Source organism: Anabrus simplex, chromosome 14 (genome assembly GCF_040414725.1).
Source record: "Anabrus simplex isolate iqAnaSimp1 chromosome 14, ASM4041472v1, whole genome shotgun sequence".
Lineage (NCBI taxonomy): Eukaryota > Metazoa > Arthropoda > Insecta > Orthoptera > Tettigoniidae > Anabrus > Anabrus simplex.
Window position 1 is genome coordinate 61,548,411 of NC_090278.1, and position 17,734 is coordinate 61,566,144.

General features: G+C 39.6%; 1 protein-coding gene across 3 annotated transcripts in view; it reads left to right on the forward strand.

Moving 5' to 3' along the window:
• Positions 1-17,734, forward strand: part of bel (ATP-dependent RNA helicase bel) — a 173,206-nt gene that overhangs the window by 85,780 nt on the left and 69,692 nt on the right. For all 3 annotated transcript variants that reach the window (XM_067157812.2, XM_067157813.2, XM_067157814.2), the window contains 3 exons: positions 3,368-3,493; positions 6,531-6,675; positions 9,185-9,344. In XM_067157812.2, the coding sequence (XP_067013913.1) occupies positions 3,368-3,493; positions 6,531-6,675; positions 9,185-9,344 (431 nt within the window). The remainder of the gene's footprint in view (positions 1-3,367; positions 3,494-6,530; positions 6,676-9,184; positions 9,345-17,734) is intronic.

Sequence of the window (17,734 nt, forward strand, 5' to 3'; positions counted from 1 at the left end):
TCGCCAAGTTGTTTCCAAGGAGTCCCTCGCCTGTCAAATGGGAGTGGGATTCCATTACTCCCATTGGTCCGAGGCTTGCTTAAAGTGTTCTGAGCTCGGTAAATTCATGAAGCAGGATGCTGCCCTACTTGCACATAGTCCAAGTGAGGATCTCTCCTCTAACGGGTTATGGACTACCAGTGAATTGTATAGTCCTAGCCGCCTGAGCACAAGGAGGGCCACGACTCAGAATATGTCCGAGAAGCCCACTCCTATTCCATAGCAACTGGTATCCCGACTCTCAGGACCACTTACTAGGCCACTCAGCCGTTGCCCATGGTTCACGAACTAGGACGTGACTACAGTAACCCACAATCATGAACGCATTATATTCAATTCTGCCCGTCACTAATCACAGTCAAATTGGAAAGAGAAAAAATATCATCAAAACTTCAGAAAGTAGTTATTCGTGACTTTGAGGCCAGCTAGAAGGCACACTCGCTGCACAAATCGGTACGAGTAGGAATGTTGCAAACTTTTTAAATGTAACGTGCGTAAATAAAACTTAAATTTCCCAGTCTTATATTATGACCAGAACCGTAATGGGCAATCCTAAGGCCTGCCTTGACTTCGTGTATGTACGGTGCAACTTCTTTTCTGGTATCGATAACACAATCGTATACGATAATGTTAAAATACTAGATTTGCATTGAGAAGGAGCAGTTTCGATTCCTCTCCGAAAGCCCAGTGATTATGCAGTACCCTGAGAGAAGTGCCGAAAACCTGTTCAGCGATAGAATTTTTAAAAAAAGTAAAAATATAAACATCTGGACATAATGTGGACGTTTCAAAAGTACAGTGGAACCTCGATTCTCTGTTTTTGGACGGACCGCCGAAAAAAAAACGTACAACATGGGAAAACGGAAAATCCGGGAATGAACCATGAACAATTTGGCTAAACATCACAAAAAAGAAATATGTATACTTAAAATCTTACAAACACCCCTAAACCAAACTACAGCCTCAATGGGCCTTCCGCCTACCAAGCGACCGCTGCTCGGTCCGAACGCCTGAAGATTACGAGGTGACGCATGGTCAGTGTGATGAATCCTCTCGGCCGTTATTCCTGGCTCTCTAGACCGGGGTCGCCATCTCACTATTAAATAGCGCCTCAATTAAAGGTAATCTTAGAATGAGTGAACCTGGAACCAGCCCTCATATCCAGGTAAAAATGCCTGACCTGGCCGGGAATCAAACCTGGGTCCTCCGGGTGAGAGGCAGTCAAGTTCGACCGCGGGGCCGGCTTCAAACATCAATTACCGGTACGCGACTTAAAAGTCTCGAAACTTTACATTCAGTTTTACCGGGGAAACTTCGTCGGTTTCCTCTGAAAACTTCTTTCAGTTTGGCAACTTTGATCGGTCAAACTGTTCGGAAAACTTAATAACAGCAGGCCAAACAATCGACCACAAGTATTTTTTAATTCTCTAATCTAATAAAATAAAGCACATTGGATACAAAAGCGCCCACCATGATGGCGAAATCCCTTTTTATTTAAATATTCTATTGTAATTTGGTCACCGGTATACTGTTTGTAGTTAGTTTGTGGAAATCTTGTACCACGCAAATTAGGCCTTCGGCCTACATCGACTTTTAAAGGTTATGTTGAACTCGAGAATATTGTTTCGAATGTAAGTATCGATTCTCAAGTTTTCAAATGCATTATATTCAATTACTGTATGTCACTAATCACGATTAAATTGTAAAAAGAAAAAATATCATCCAAACTTACGAATTTATGGTTATTCGCGACCTTGACCTCAGCTGGAAAACGCGCTTGCTCTCCAAGTCGGTAAGAGTGCGAAATGATGCAAAGGTTTTTACATGTAACGTGCGCAAATAAAACGACTGCGGTTTTAACATTTTAACACAACGTGAAATTCCTAGTCTTGCATTAGGACCAAAACAGTAATAGGCAATCCCAAAACCTCCCACAGCTTTATGTATGTAAGGTGCAACATCTGTTCTGGTCTCGATAACGTAATCGTATGCGATAATATTAAAATACTAAATTTGTGTACTTTATAAGGAGCAGTTTAGATACCTGCCTGAAAGCTCAGTGACTATACAGTGCCCTGAGGGAAGTGCCGAAAACCTGTTCGGCGATACTCGCGGGGGGGAGGGGGGGAAAGTGAACATCTAACCCTGGACATAATGTAGACGCTTTGCAAGTTCGAACATTTGACGAAACTCGTTCTATCTTCAAGTAGAGCTGCCAAAATGCGCTCTGTCTCCTTCCAATTGTTGTGGACACTCTCTGCTTTGTGATTTCGATTCTCTAAACAATACCACCCGAATGCGATGTTAAGATGGTCCCTTATGCAAGTTCACCGCCGATCCCTTTTCCGCTTCCTTAAATTATCGCAATGACTGGACGTTAACACCAAGATCCGCAAGTATGCGCTGCCGTCCTTTCGTGAGATACAGTTTCTTGAAAAACGCGTGATCATGGATTTAACGTTGATGGGACTGAAATTTCTGAACGGTTGATACGGGAAATCGTTTCTTCGAGGAACGGATAATGCGGGATTTTTACAACGTGATATAATTAGGACGCTCGCGGGACCACGTAATTTGAACGGATAATGCGGGAAAACGTAGCTTCCGGGAACGTATAATCGAGGTTCTACTGTACGAACATATGACGAAACTTGTTCAGTCTTCAAGTAGAGTTTGTCAAAATGTGCTCTTTCTCCTTCCAGTGTTGTGGCCACTCTCTATTTTATGATTTCCCGGGATTCTCTAAACAGTACCACTCGAATGCAATGCTAAGATGGTGCCTTATGCAAGTTCATCGCCGATCGCTTGTCCAGTACAGCACTTGCTCTAATTATCACAGTGATGGGGCGTTAACGCCAAGATCCGTAGCCGTCCTTTCGCGAGATACAGTTTCTTGAAAAACGGTTGATTGAGTATTTAGCGTGGTTGGGACTGAAGTTTCTGGACGGTTGGTTCGGGAAATTGTTCTTCGAGGGATGGATAATGCGGAATTTATCGTGATTTAATTCGGATGCTCGTGGGACCACGTAATTTGAACGAATAATCCGGGAAAACTTAGTTTCTGGGAACAGATAATCGAGGTTCCACTGTATTATAAACCTTTGTGAATATAAGGAGTGCAGCTCAATACCAATTATATTATTGAAATTGGTATATATATTGAGAAGCAATGTGTGTGATGGTGATATCTTACTCAACTTTTATTGATGTTAGTCTTTTCCTGTGATGCTACAAAAATGTTTGAATTTCTTGTACTTGAGATGTTAGTACTCTTTGTTCTTTATATTTAAGTTTGAACATGTCATCTCATAGTTGCTTGTCGTTGCAGATATGGTGGAGCCAGCATTGGAGAGCAGATGCGGGAGCTTGATCGTGGTTGTCATTTACTGGTAGCTACACCAGGTCGGCTGGTGGATATGCTGGAACGTGGCAAGATAGGACTAGATAATTGCAGGTATGAAATTCTCATTACCTTGGTGTACTGCTATAACATTTCACATGACAGCTACATGTTCCTCAGAAGTGAATGTTCCATTGTAATGGCAGTAAGAATTTTAAATCAAAATATCCTTTGTCTACAGTATAGTTTCTCCAAACTGTAATTATACAGGGTGGCACACGAAATGTCATACACTGGAAATTGTTTATAGGAAATGTAAATACAACATACTGGATACAAAACGGCGTTACAACATTCACTGACATGTGCGTGGTTTGTTCGTGTGCAGGATATGTTCAATATGTCCACCTATTCAGTGTACAACAGCTTCGAGAAGAACCCGCATGTTCGTGATCACTCTGACACAAGTCCTCACTCAATCCCCGGAAGAAAGTCGCAATGGCTGCTTGCAATTGCTGTACATTTTCTGGTCTATGGCGGTAGATTGTCTCCTTCAAATATCCCCACAGGAAGAAGTCGCAGGGACTGAGTTCGGGGCTATGCGGTGGCCAGATTGAGTTGCTCTGAAAACGCTTGGGATATCAATGGGACATCACACGGGGCCGGCAAGGAGCCCACCGAGTACGGAAATGAACGCGAAACCTTTCCTGGGTCCGAGCTACGCTCTTTGTTTCCGCATAAAACAACACTATCTTTACCTTCTGTTCATGCGTCAATCTCCCTTTGTCCGCCATGCTGTATAACTGGCAGCCGGTACGCATGCTCGACATGTGGTGCTGCCTGTCGGATCACGCACGAAATAAGATTTCTGTTCACGAAAGGACATGGTTGTGAGCCCAGGTTTACACATTTTATAAAACATTTCCGATGTATGACATTTCGTGCGCTACCCTGTATATTGATTAATGACAGTTTTGAACTTGCCCTTTTATCTTCTTACATCCCATTACAACTTCAGCAGGTTGTTCTGCTGTTGACATGTCGGTCTAATTGTAAGCACATTGTGAGGGGATCCTTGTGCACTGTAGAATTGCACTGTTTACAAATTGTGCTAGAACTGCTGCTAAGAATTTCGATTTGTTGAAGATTTGGTACTAGACAGTCATGACCAGTATTTGAGACTAAAATATATTGTTTCCTCAAATTGCAGTGTTGGGTCAATTGCTTCCTGTCATGTAAAGTTATCATGGCCAAAAGAAAGCGACGATGCCAATGTAAAACATAAGGTACCCTTATGTTACGCCTGTGGAGACATTTTGCAATACGAGTCCCGTAATAAAGTTTTAAATCCTTTCCCATCCTTTTCCAGCATCTTATTCTAATTTAATTTTTCTGTTTCATACTTCAGTTACTGCATTGGATCGAGAATTTTCTGGATTTATAACAATTCTAATACTCATGCCTGTAACAAGATCCACTTGCTTAATTACACGACAACTAAGTACTTCACTTTATGAAGACTGGTGTTACAAGTCACTACTACGTTTACATATTCTCATCCTATTGTCACTCATTTTGGTGCTGCCATTGGTTTTTGGGGTTTCCTTATAACCGCATAACCTTGGGTGGTGCTATTTGAGGATCCAACCAGCCTCTGGGCTGTTGACCTAACAGACTCATTGTCAACATTCTATGGAGGAACAACAGTTTACGTCAGTTTTTTAGATAACATTCAAAACTCTTCTAGTGGTTAACAACGCCACACTTAAGACTTTAAGCAAAGTGATCAAGACTTATTTAAATATTTGTAATAGTTTTTCACCTTCTGTTTTACAATGGACCAACAAGTCCTTAACTTGTGTAAATATTTTAAGAATGACTTTCTCCTTAAGCAACATCACACTTTGTATTTTATCTGACCATGCCATTTTACTACTAATGGTCTATAGATTTTATTTTAATATGTGTATGTCTTTGTTTACTTGCCCAATTATGGCTGATGTCAGAGAGGTTGAAACCGGTACCAAATAAATGTGATTTTAAATTAGCAGCATACTTTTTATTGAAAAAGGTGGATCAATTGCACTCTTCTTTATTGTTTGTTAATCTCCATTCAATAGGACCAAAGATGAAGTTTTTAATATTAAATGTTTACTCAAGCAGCAAATAAGAAAGTGCTTGGCTAATTGGATTATAGGATCTGTACAGTATGTACTAACTTTGGTTGTCAGGTAGAATGCCATGAATGCATTCTATTTCCCTCCATATCTCAATAATAGACATATAACAAGGAAAAGCAGTCTCAAATTCTGCAATCCAACATTTATAAAAGAGACTATCATGTAACTTAACATTATATATCCACCAAAGTCAATAGAAAAGCCATATTATGAATTATAGACTATCAAATATTTACTATTAAATCCAGAATTCTTCAAAATAAGCATTATGCACACATTTTCTCCTAAAAAGGCCAAAACATGCCAACATGCAGAGAAAAAGAACAGTTATTTGGAATCGTTACATCATAAAATGAATATTTGCAAAGTTTGAGAAGTGTAATTACCTTATTTAAAAACATGCATTTGCATAGAAATCAGGGCTCTAGTGAAAAGCAATATGAAAAAAGTTCTCTTGTCCATAAATGGGGTGGGTTGGAAGTACGGTGCTTGCAACTGTTGGAAACTGGAACCAACATTATTCACGAGATTAGCTGTAGGAACAGACATGCAGTTTCCTTTCCTCAAGGTAAGAAGCAATCAATTTTAGCACAAGAAAAGTTAGCTCAAAGCTTGATACTTTTCTCATCAATGTCATGATCAGATTTGTCTAATATCTTCGGAAAAATTTGTGTAAATTTCAGTTGGTTGCTCGGCTTACCGGGGGCACTCGTGTAAGTAGGATTCTGGAGAATTGGAAGGAAAGAGAATAAGTAGCTCTCTTGATGAGTTCTTATATTTGCTGCTCACTCCCATTTTGTAGGCAAACGTCCTTTGGTTGAAGCCGAGACCTCCCCAAATAATTTCCTGGGGCATTCCGTGATTGGAAGTCTTGCAGTATTAAGTGTGATGTTGAGCAGGTAACAAATGAAAATGTGTTGGAAGTTATATCAGCAGTATAGACATTAAAAAAGTGTTCTTATCTTTCACAGATATTTAGTGCTGGATGAAGCTGATAGAATGCTGGACATGGGATTTGAACCTCAGATTCGCCGCATTGTGCAAGAAGATTCAATGCCAAAGACGGGTGATAGACAAACTCTCATGTTCTCAGCTACTTTCCCCAAGGAGATCCAGGTTTGTGCGCTCTCTCCTGTAACGATGATTGCTACTAAATAACATAACAATCTAGATTATAAAAACTATCTAGACGTATCTATATAGCTTGTACATCAGTATATCGTCATTGCCGGGACAAAATCTCCTGTATGATAATATTTTTCAAGATATACTGACTCGCAGCACATGCATTATGAAGAGCAAGAATGCCTTGAAAATATTCACACATTATTGCACCATGGGAGAACCTTACCATCCAAAGTTCCAAGCCATAATATTTCACATAGGAGATTTTGTCCTGGCAGCGAGGATATATTTATTAGTTGTACTAGATACTGTTAATTCTGTGACATTCTATCTTTAGTTTAATTGTACATATTGTACAAGTGTGTTTCATGCCAAGATTGGGCTACTAAGTCATGCTGAACATATTCACAAAGATTTAGAGTAACGGCAGTTGCCTATGAAGTTGTTTTATCTCGAAACATATGTAGGAATGTGTGGAAGAGATTATACAGTAGAACCTCAATGCATCATTCCCGGAACTATAGTTTTCCCATATTAATCTTTCAGTTTATTCGGTCGCAAAAATATTCCATATAAACCAATATTAAATTTCCCCGCATCTATCATTCCTTGAACTATTTTTTTATTGCATTGGTCATAAAAAAAAAATTATCCTTGGCCGCAGTATTCCTGCATTGATCGATCGTATGTAAAAACTCTAAAATTTAAAGTGATGGCACAATACTCTAGCATTGAATGGCGACAACCTCGTACGCGAGAATGTACGAACGATTCAGAGTTGCTAGTCTTGAGCAATGATCTTGTAAGCTGGAGTGTTGTGCGCAGGTTATTCACGCGCAACCTCCAGAGTCTCCTGGCACCAGTGCTTCGCTGCGACCCACTTACAAACCCGTCGAAGTATTCTTATTTACAGGAATTAAAACAGAGGCACTGTAAATAATCAGATTTGCCACCATTTTCTGTGTGGCTATTGGCCAGCTAGGGATGCCATTTTTGTTGAAACTAACTAAATTGTGCAGTTTAAAATCATCACTCCGTGCGCCAGGTACTTCTTAATTAGTCACAGGATGATTAATCGCATCGTACATTGTGGAGTGTGTGGTATGCTAGATGCCTGTTGACCGCTTTGTTGCCCCCTGACCAATTATCTTTTCACTAGCCTGGTCTTATGACTAGTCCTTAAGTTGGCAGCCCCTCTGTAACATCGCCAGAGACGTGCCTTGTTGAATTTCTAACCTCTTTGACATCGTCCGAGCTGCGCCGTGTTGGACCTCTATTTTTCTAAGCTATTGTCCACGAAGGGTCTATGGAATCTTACCAAAATGCAGGTTATCACTATAATATCCACGTATGTAATTAATTTACAATAAGAGAGCTAACCTTAAAGTTTTTCAATTATTATGAGATGTAAAGAAAAGTCAAACGAATCAGCGTAGTGCGCTTTTTATTTTCATTGCGTATATCGTGGTTGCAATATTTCAATGCTGTTAATGTATAGTAAGAACATGTCCGGCTCCATGACTAAATGGTTGACTTGTGTTGGATTTTTGCCCAAGGGCAGACCGGAGATTTTAACTTCCATTAGTTCATTCTGATTGTTCGGAGGGGCTGTTTGTGTGCCGACTTCATTAGAATTCATCATAGGTAAGGTCGTATTTTCAAAGGTTCGTAGATCGCCTATCACACGACAAGTAGGAAAACCTCCCCGGAGGCTACACGCCATTCTTCTAATAATACATTATTATTATTATTATTATGGGATTTTCATGTTGAAAAATGTCCAAATAAAGTACTTGTATCTTTTTATTTCCTCCTATTTTTTGTTACCCGTATTTGTTTTCCCGCATCCATCGTCATCCCCCCCCCCCCCCCCAAATCCGATGCATCGAGGTTTCGCCGTATACATGTATTAGGATCATTATACTGGTGTAGATTGTATTGATATTGTATGGCCTAGAAGCAGCAACACTTAGTGGGCCAACAAAGAGTCGTCTTCAGGCAACAGAAATGAAGTTCCTCCATTCTTGTCTACAAAAAAACAAAAATGGATAAAATAAGGAATAAGGATATCTAGCAACAGCTTCTATTGGAAAGAAGCTGTCTGTAGACTCTTAGAAGTGGAGATATTGCAATCGTATGGTCACATGAAAAGAATGGACCCTCACAGGACTCCTCGAACATACATTGATCACAATGTTCCTATAAAGAGACCAAGGTCCTTCAATATCTGCTTTTCTTGTGATGTTTGGGAAAAGCAGGTATTGAAGGACCTTGAAGTTAGAGGTGCGAACTGGCGACGCATATATGAGCAGCATCTGTGGATGGATAGGACAAACTGGAGGAAGCTTGTACACAACCGCACCCGGCTTGCTGGAGCGAAGAAATGATGGTACTGGTGTCCTACTTTAATATAAGTTTTTGTATCACATCCTTTCCTTTATGTTGCTTTTTGTCATTCCTATTCTAGTTTGATAACTTGCTTCTTCTTGAACTGTTTCAGATGTTGGCGAGAGACTTCTTGGACAATTATATCTTCTTAGCGGTGGGACGTGTAGGCTCAACTTCAGAGAACATCACCCAGAAGGTGATGTGGGTAGAGGAGCAGGACAAGCGTTCGTTCTTGCTGGATCTGCTCTCTGCTACTGGACTCAGCCAACCTAGTGAGACTTATTTTAGCCCTGTTACAGATACTTTAAAACTTAAGCAGAGAGGATTGTATCCTTCAGAACATTTAGTTTACTTTTTGTTACATCACTGATCTTTATTAGAAGATATGTCATACATAGAGAGAAGGAACAGGAAAAGAAACACTTGGCGAACACAATGGTTGGTCATTGTGGAAAGAGAAGAGGGCAACCATGAAAACACTACTGCAAGGACATTCTCCATATCTCCATACACTGCTGTCTTAGAATGAATAGGCCTTCTCATCAATCCTAATTCTTCCACATCTGTCTCTTCTTAGCCCCTGACGAACTCATTTCTGCTTCATGGCTTCATCAGGAGGGCAGGGAGCAACACTTATTGAGGGTCCATCTTGACAGATCTTCAATCGTAATGCAGGAAGTGTAGAATAAGAAGAAAGCCAGAAAAATGCAGGAAGAGGGAAGAAACACAAGATTAATACAGGTGGTAAAGGATATTTGTATACTTAAATATACTAGAATATATAAAATAATTTTTATCTTCCTTTCAGAAATCGTGAACTGACAATACTGTAGTTGTATTTTTCTCTTTCTGCAGTTAAAATCATCTTGCGCTCAGCCTATCAGCACAGGTCTGCTGGGTAACTCACAGATTTTAGTGATTTTGCAACCAAAATTTTAAAAACTTATGTAACATGCATTCAAATTTTTAGTCTCATGAAACTATTTAACATAATGGATAAAAAGAGGTTATCAATGACAGTAATATCATATATTATTTCATCTGGCTTCATGACTGTAAAACCTGATCGAGAGAATCGTGAAACTCTGTTAAGAAGTTTTTCAAGGGACTGCAAAAAAAAAAACTTCTTAAGCAGGAAACTTCTTAAAAGGGTTAATGCCCAAAAACTTATTCTGTACTTTGAAATACATGTGAAACACACAGCCAACAGATTTCCTTGTTTGTGAACAATACCGAAATAGGCCGATATATAAGAGCTGCTTACAGAAGGCCACAATATAAAAATTCGATTATCATGACAATATTTTTAGAGATAAAGTAAAATAAAAATATATTTGATAAGAGAAGGGAACATATTAAGTTACATAAAAACGTTACAAGGTTTGATTATTTTAGCAGGCAGAACCATGTCCTTCCACACTTCCCTTTCCTCCGAACTTACACTCTCTGCTTCGCAACAAATTGTTTTGTAAATGAAAACCAAAAACCCCACAGCACTACAGCCCTTGAAGGGCCTTGGCCTACCAAACGACCGCTGCTCAGCCCGAAGGCCTGCAGATTACGAGGTGTCGTGTGTTCAGCACGACGAATCCTCTCGGCCGTTATTCTTGGCTTTCTAGACCGGAGCCGCTATCTCACCGTCAGATAGCTTCTCAATTCTAATCATGTAGGCTGAGTGGACCTCGGACCAGTCCCAGGTCCAGGTAAAAATCCCAGACCTGGCCGGGAATCGAACCCGGGGCCTCCGTGTAAGAGGCAGGCACGCTACCCCTACACCGCGGGGCCGGCTTTGTAAACGATGCCGGCTCGATTTTTAAAGCGTTCCAGCCACCCGCTCGACGCGGTAAAAGGTACCCTTAATTTGCATGAGGCTTTCTCCTGCACAATAGTCCCACTGAAAGGTATGTTTAAACTTCGCTGCTGTTTAAACCATATTAGCAGAACTTGTTCTATTTCATCGTACTTTTCAGATTTAACTTCCTTACAATTAGCTGAAGTATTCCCTGCAGAAACAGAGATCTCTTCTTTCTTCGCTATAATACCGTTCAAAGTAGACGGCGGCATCCCCAGCTCCTTTGCCAAAGCAACACGAGAAAGTGTAGATGACGCCACTTTCCTTATAATCTTCACTTTGTCTTTTATTGTTAGTGCCATTCGCTTGATCTCTTTCCTCTGAGTTGCGCTCATTTTCACTTAAAAGAAAGCTTGTACGTTGATATTACAAGTACAACTAACTTCACCGACTCCTATTCATACTAATTATGACACTACACTATGTTAGGCAATCCGTAGCTTAGGCTTACAAGAAGCAAACACAAGACGTGTACTACAGTTTGTTAGCATGTGCTTTCTATCTTCCTCACACCCCTGACACCTGCTTCAAGGATAACGGCAGCAAATGGGAAATCTAGCAACTTACTCTTGGAGATTCTTAGAACCTAGGCCTAAATCGCCCCTGCATTCCTACGGGTTGTCACAGCAACGGGCGTAGTTTCTGGCTGTTTCACAAGTACCGCATGGCCAAGCCAGTATTGAGTTTATTTTCCCGCTTCAATCCTCTTCATGCTATAGGTAATGAAGAAAAGAAACACAGGTTCGAAGTTGCAGAAATTAGTGCATGGAAATGTATCTGGGGTATTACGTGGGAGGGATAAATGCACAGTAGTAACGCTATCACATCTAAACGTAAACAGTTTCTTCCCCCGCGAGAATTTTATTTCATGTCTCCTCGTCCTTGTGCTACGTTCTAATAATGCGATGTAATAATTACGAGTGACACAATAATACAATGTTTAGCTCATATAAAGGTAAATATAAAATAATTTTCAATTTTATGCTAACACGTGGTATTGCAATGCCTATGTGTGCCTCCCTCAACACCCAGTTGGCTATCAACATTCGTTCAACTTTGTAAACGATCAGGATCTTTCGGCCGGCTGTTTGGCGGCATGTGTATCAGCTGGCTGCTGGTGAATCGGCTGTGTCCTGCATAGAGTCGCGAAGTTGTTTTTATTCACCTCACTAATAATAGACGCGGAAAATCTTATCAGTTTAGTTCAAAAACGTAATTTCCTCTACGGCAAGGCCCATAAGTATTACTGCAACAACGTAAGACAGAATGCCTGGAAGGAAATAAGCAAGGGAATGAAAAATCAGACAGGTTAGAATATTCAGTTTTGTGGTAGGTTAACAGTAATGTTGTGGACAAATGCATTTTACTGTTTATAATTAATGTTTAGGCCACCTCGATTAATGACTTCACCCTGTTGCAGCCCGCAAATTACTGCATTAAAGTTTTATCAAATCATCCATTGCGTACTTTGTTTCTTACGTAGAATCCCGTTCGATTTTATTCCGCTAGATGGAATGGTGGAGTGGAAATGTTGACTGATGGGTTCGATTCGATTCCACAAGTCGAGTGAGCATCTGCTGTCCGTGTTGTCATAGCGTGACGTCATATGGCTGTGGCAGGCCCACACGTTCCTTGACACCAGACGCACACCGCGAGCGCGCGAACGGTCTAACACAGGGTGCAACTTGCACGGAGACTGGAGGGTTCTAACCACAGGCTGCTTTGAGCGGACGTTTTCTATCTCAAGGGGCTCTTAAAATCTGAACTGTTTAAGCGGGAAATATATTTACAACAGAACACTTTAAACGGGAAAAATATACATATATCTTAATGCAACTGATCAAGGGACCAAGAATATCACACTTCTTAGCCCGCCTGGTGACCATGGTTGTTAAAGCGTTGAAACCTATAGTCTGACACTGTGGTTAGCCGGGTTGAGTCCTGTTGGTCGAAAACAGTGTCACCATCTCATTTTTTGCTGGCAGGGTAGGGGAGATGGTGGTATACAATTTCTAATCACTAGATTGCGTTCCAAATGCCTGGATTAAATTCCAAACCTCTCCAAAGTGTTCATATGGAGTGAGGGCTGTTGGTGATTCGTCCATCAGATTGGCAATGTTTAGCTTTGAGCGACCCCTTGCTGCTATTAGACACGAGTAGGCTATGTGGCGACAACGGATTTCACCTCGATGTGCGGGTTGCCTATAGCTAGAGCCCTGCATGGATGGGGATATCCGCGAAGTTAGTGTCTTGGGGGATACAAACTGTATAGCAGTGCGGATAATTTTGCTGATAATTTCTAAATGATGACGTTTATTGATTTTCACTCGGGTATACTTTCATTTTTGCTTACGTTTAGGCGACCCTTGACATTGGTAAGGGAGAATGGTGATATATAAAGAGCCTTGAATCCATAAAGCCATAAATCTTACCTAAGCCTAACTGGCCCTTGCCCTCAATGAATTTAAGGAAGGAACAAAGGTCAATACGTCAGTAGTTGCCATAAGAAAATATCCCTCATAAACCTGCGACTAGGGGTCCTGGTGCCAGGCAGAAATGTTTGTTCTCGTAACATGTGAATTCCATTATACTTCGGTGTTACACAAGTATCTGTTACCTAGTTAGGAGAAAGGAGTGAATCACGTGTTATTATGGTTACAAGTGCAGAACATTTTTGTAATTCTTTCACTGCTGTAGAAAACCTTGATATTTTTGAAAATGAATATAATTTTGGAAATAGCACAGCAAGATGGAAGTACAATAGCTGCAAAGGTGGTATTCGTGGATATCAAGAAAGCAATACTATTCTTACCACGGCCAACCAGTGAAGCAGACTTTTTAAAAAGTCTGCGCAGATAATTTAATGAAAAGATCAGATTGCCGTTTCAGAGTGAAATACAGCGAAAACTGGTTAGGATATTTTTGTGGGGACCAAGAAATCTCATTAATCTCGCATGCATTTGTGTCAGTGTTTTATTTCAATGGCTGGGCCGAGTTCAACGCTGAAGATCCCAGAGTGCTTGGATATCTAGATGTTTAGATTGTGACAGAAACCTCACTGCCGAAAGTGATTCCGGTTATGTGAAAAGTGACTACTCCACACCTGAAGGACCCCTACGGTCATAGATGTTCACAGTATATTTGACAGAGAAGATGAGATGGCCCCATGTGAAGTGAATAATTGTGAATAAATTTAAGGTTAAATTTGAACGTAAAAGTAATTATGATGAAAACAAACAAGTGTTTACAGTTATAATAAATAAATAAATAAAGGTATAATAAGTTTTAAGAACACCAACATAGTAAAACATCATGGAAAAAGTTCTTAGAAATGTAAACTGTACACAACACTTACAATTATGTTTATAAGTTATAGTAGGAATGTCCAACATCGGGGTGATTTGCATATGTTTCACGTGTGGATTAGTATCCGCTTTCTCAATAAACTTTAATTTTACATTTATAAACTGTAGCTTTCTTCCTCTCCATAACTGAATGTCCTGCAAACCACTGTGCAAGTACAGTAGACCTAATTTATGAATATTGTTACACAATTCACTTACGAACATAAAATTCAACACCAACACGTCACACAAGCTACTGTTGCACAATCCAAACAAACGCCCACATCAAAGACTGGCTTGAGACTGATGCTCCCTGCACTTGTAGGCCAACACGCTAGGGCTGTGAAATAGTTCCCTACCAAATCGTCACCCAGGCCAGTCATCACTGGCGCATTATGTGCGGAACGTGGCCAGGAAGGTTAATTTAAATTTCTTATGGTGGGTATTATGAACATTCTAAAGAGTAACATAAATGTGCTATCCAGGTTTCTTTAACATATTTAATAGGACATCAACTGGGACTTCGGAATAATGGCTTAATACAATTAGAAATAGGAAAGGATTTCTACTTATCAGTGCTTATTTATTGCACTTATGCTACAGTACTGGTGTCGACCCCCTAGATAGGGTCATTTTCAGCTGAACAATAAATTCACATATATATCATGAAGCTATGATTAAGATTGCATTGTCTAGGGCAGGGATGGCAAACCTTTTCCAACTAGTGTGCCATTTGAGGTCGGGTTTATTATTCTTAACTGTCTACTGTGCCACTTGTTATTACAAATGTATATATTGTAAAATAATACATTTTATTGAATGTTTGGTGGTCGAATTTTGCCAGTAGGGCAAAAATACTTAGTTGTCATGTCATTTATGTTATGTTCACTTCTTGTCTTCAATAAGATACGAGAAGCACTTAGGGGTCTTACTAATAAAAAGTCCTTATACCGTTGTTTAACTCTTGTTTAGTTATACAGTGAATAAACCCTGTATAAGCGTTTTACATTTTTCTTACTAATAAACGAGGTATACGCATTATATTACTACACAGCACGTATACACTCGTTCCAAGGAGTAGGAATCTCTTCCTGCAGTTCACTGACGTATTTCGCACGTTCACCGCCTTTATGATCGCTTCTGCTGGTTATCTACGAGCAAAACTTTCCGGAAAGTCGCACAGTAGCACGGCATATCGAAAAGACAGTGGCAACACTAAGTGAGACAGCTGGAAATTCGCTTATACTGATATCAACATTTTTTCAGCTCGCTTGTGTAATGAACGCCAAAAAAAGAAATGGAATGGCTTAAGAAAAGATCAATAGCTCCTAACTGGGATAGTACGGAAAACGTAAGCAATTGTAATTGAATCGGCGGGTTGAAAAGGGTACACATTCCAAAATCCTTACTTTTCAGGAGAAAGGAAAACCTGTTTTGTAGCTAAACGAAAGGTTAGATCAAAAAAGTTTCTATTAGGCATTTATACATCACATTTCTACGTATTCAACTACAAAGTATGGAAATCATATTACGTACGGTTTTAAAGTTATACCATTTTTTATGTCAAGGAATATGTCCCTTTTTATACTCAAATTTGAGAAAGATCTAAAATCTTTGTAGAGGCAGATAATGTATAATAAACTCGCAATTTAAAGTCTATTAAGCAGTAACACCTTAATACACAAACATACGCCCAACCACAATTTCTTTTATAGTTATTCATTGTCATTCCGTGAGACAGCTGGAAATTGACTTATATTGATATCAACATTTCTTCAGCTTGCTTGTGTAATGGATGCTAAAAAAGAAATGGAAAAGCTTAAGAAAATATCAAAAGCTCCTAACTGGGATAGTTCAGAAAACGTGAGCAATTGTAATTGAATCGGCGAGTTGAAAAGGGTACACATTCCAAAATCCTTACTTTTCAGGAGAAAGGAAAACCTGTTTTGTAGCTAAACGAAAGGTTAGATCAAAAAAGTTTCTATTAGGCATTTATACATCACATTTCTACGTATTCAACTACAAAGTATGGAAATCATATTACGTACGGTTTTCAAGTTATGCCACTTTTTATCTCCAGGAATATGTCCCATTGTATACGGTAGGTACCTACTCAATTAAGAAAGATCTTTGTAGGGGCAGATAGGGTATAATAAACTCGCAATATCAAAGGTCTATTAAGCTGTAACACATTTTTACACAAAAATACGCCCAACCATAATTTCTTTTATAGTTATTCATTGTCATTCCGTCTCTTTAAAGTGTTTTACTTGACGAAGATGTCTAGCTTCCATAACCTCTGAATGGTGTACGGTACCGTATGTCTTCTATGTTTAAAATATCGTGAAGATCATCAACGTTATCGTCATTCTTTCAACGTGTGTTCAATGTTAAATGGATAAGTCGAATATTTTACAACGATTATATTACTGTCGACAATAAATACCACGAAAATAAACTGCTCACTCGTTTCTTTTTTTCCGCTACACGCTGCTATACAACGCTTATACAAGGGTCCTGGACTGTATAAGCAATTCAGTGAATAACTATAACAGATGTATACATAGGAGGCTTATACACGGTTTATTAGTAATGAATTTCGCGTAAACGGTGTATAAACCTTGTATAAAAGTTATACACCGTTTATTAGTAAGACGGTTAGATCTGAAGTAAAACGGTTTCCAAATGTTTACCTCACAACGTTCATTGTAGAAAACGGCTGCCTGCAGGCGTATGCTGACCCAAACATGATAACTGCAAATGTCTTCATAGCCGAAAACATTTGTGGCAGGCAGTTCCACTGTTCAAATATTATGTTTTCCGGTTTCTGAGAGAATATTCACCATCAACAGCACACTCGATTTTCACCATTGCTTTACCAAGGTGTACGAATTTGTTTACCCATGCAATGCTTTCTCGAAATTCAGTCAACTCCATTTCTAAATTTTCAATATCTAACCAGTCCAAAAATTGACATTAGGCCTAACATCACTCATTTGTGTGATATGAGGTTTTGAAATAAAGTGCGATAGTTTCTCCAAATCTCGAAATTGGGATATTCTCTTGGCAACTATTTGTCTTACAAAATTGAAAACAATAAACAGTTACTTACGAAGAATAATTACGTGATGCTGGCAACCACACATATGCCAAACTTCACTAGTCGACCAATGTAGATCGGAGAATGGCTCGTCCGCCGCGTCTGACGTTTATTTCACTTGGCTTCCGGACTTATCAGTGTTGCAGTGTTGCCATAATACACGTCCGAATGGAAGTAGAATTTAGGTTTTCATTATTTATTGCTTAAACCTGAAACACTACGACGTTACGATACACGAGATATGTATAGTCTATAGTACAAGACGTACATAAAATACGGTAATATGTACATGTGGTGTGCCACCGAAATCGTGTTCGCGTGTCACCTAGTGACACGCGTGGCATAGGTTCGCCATCCCTGGTCTAG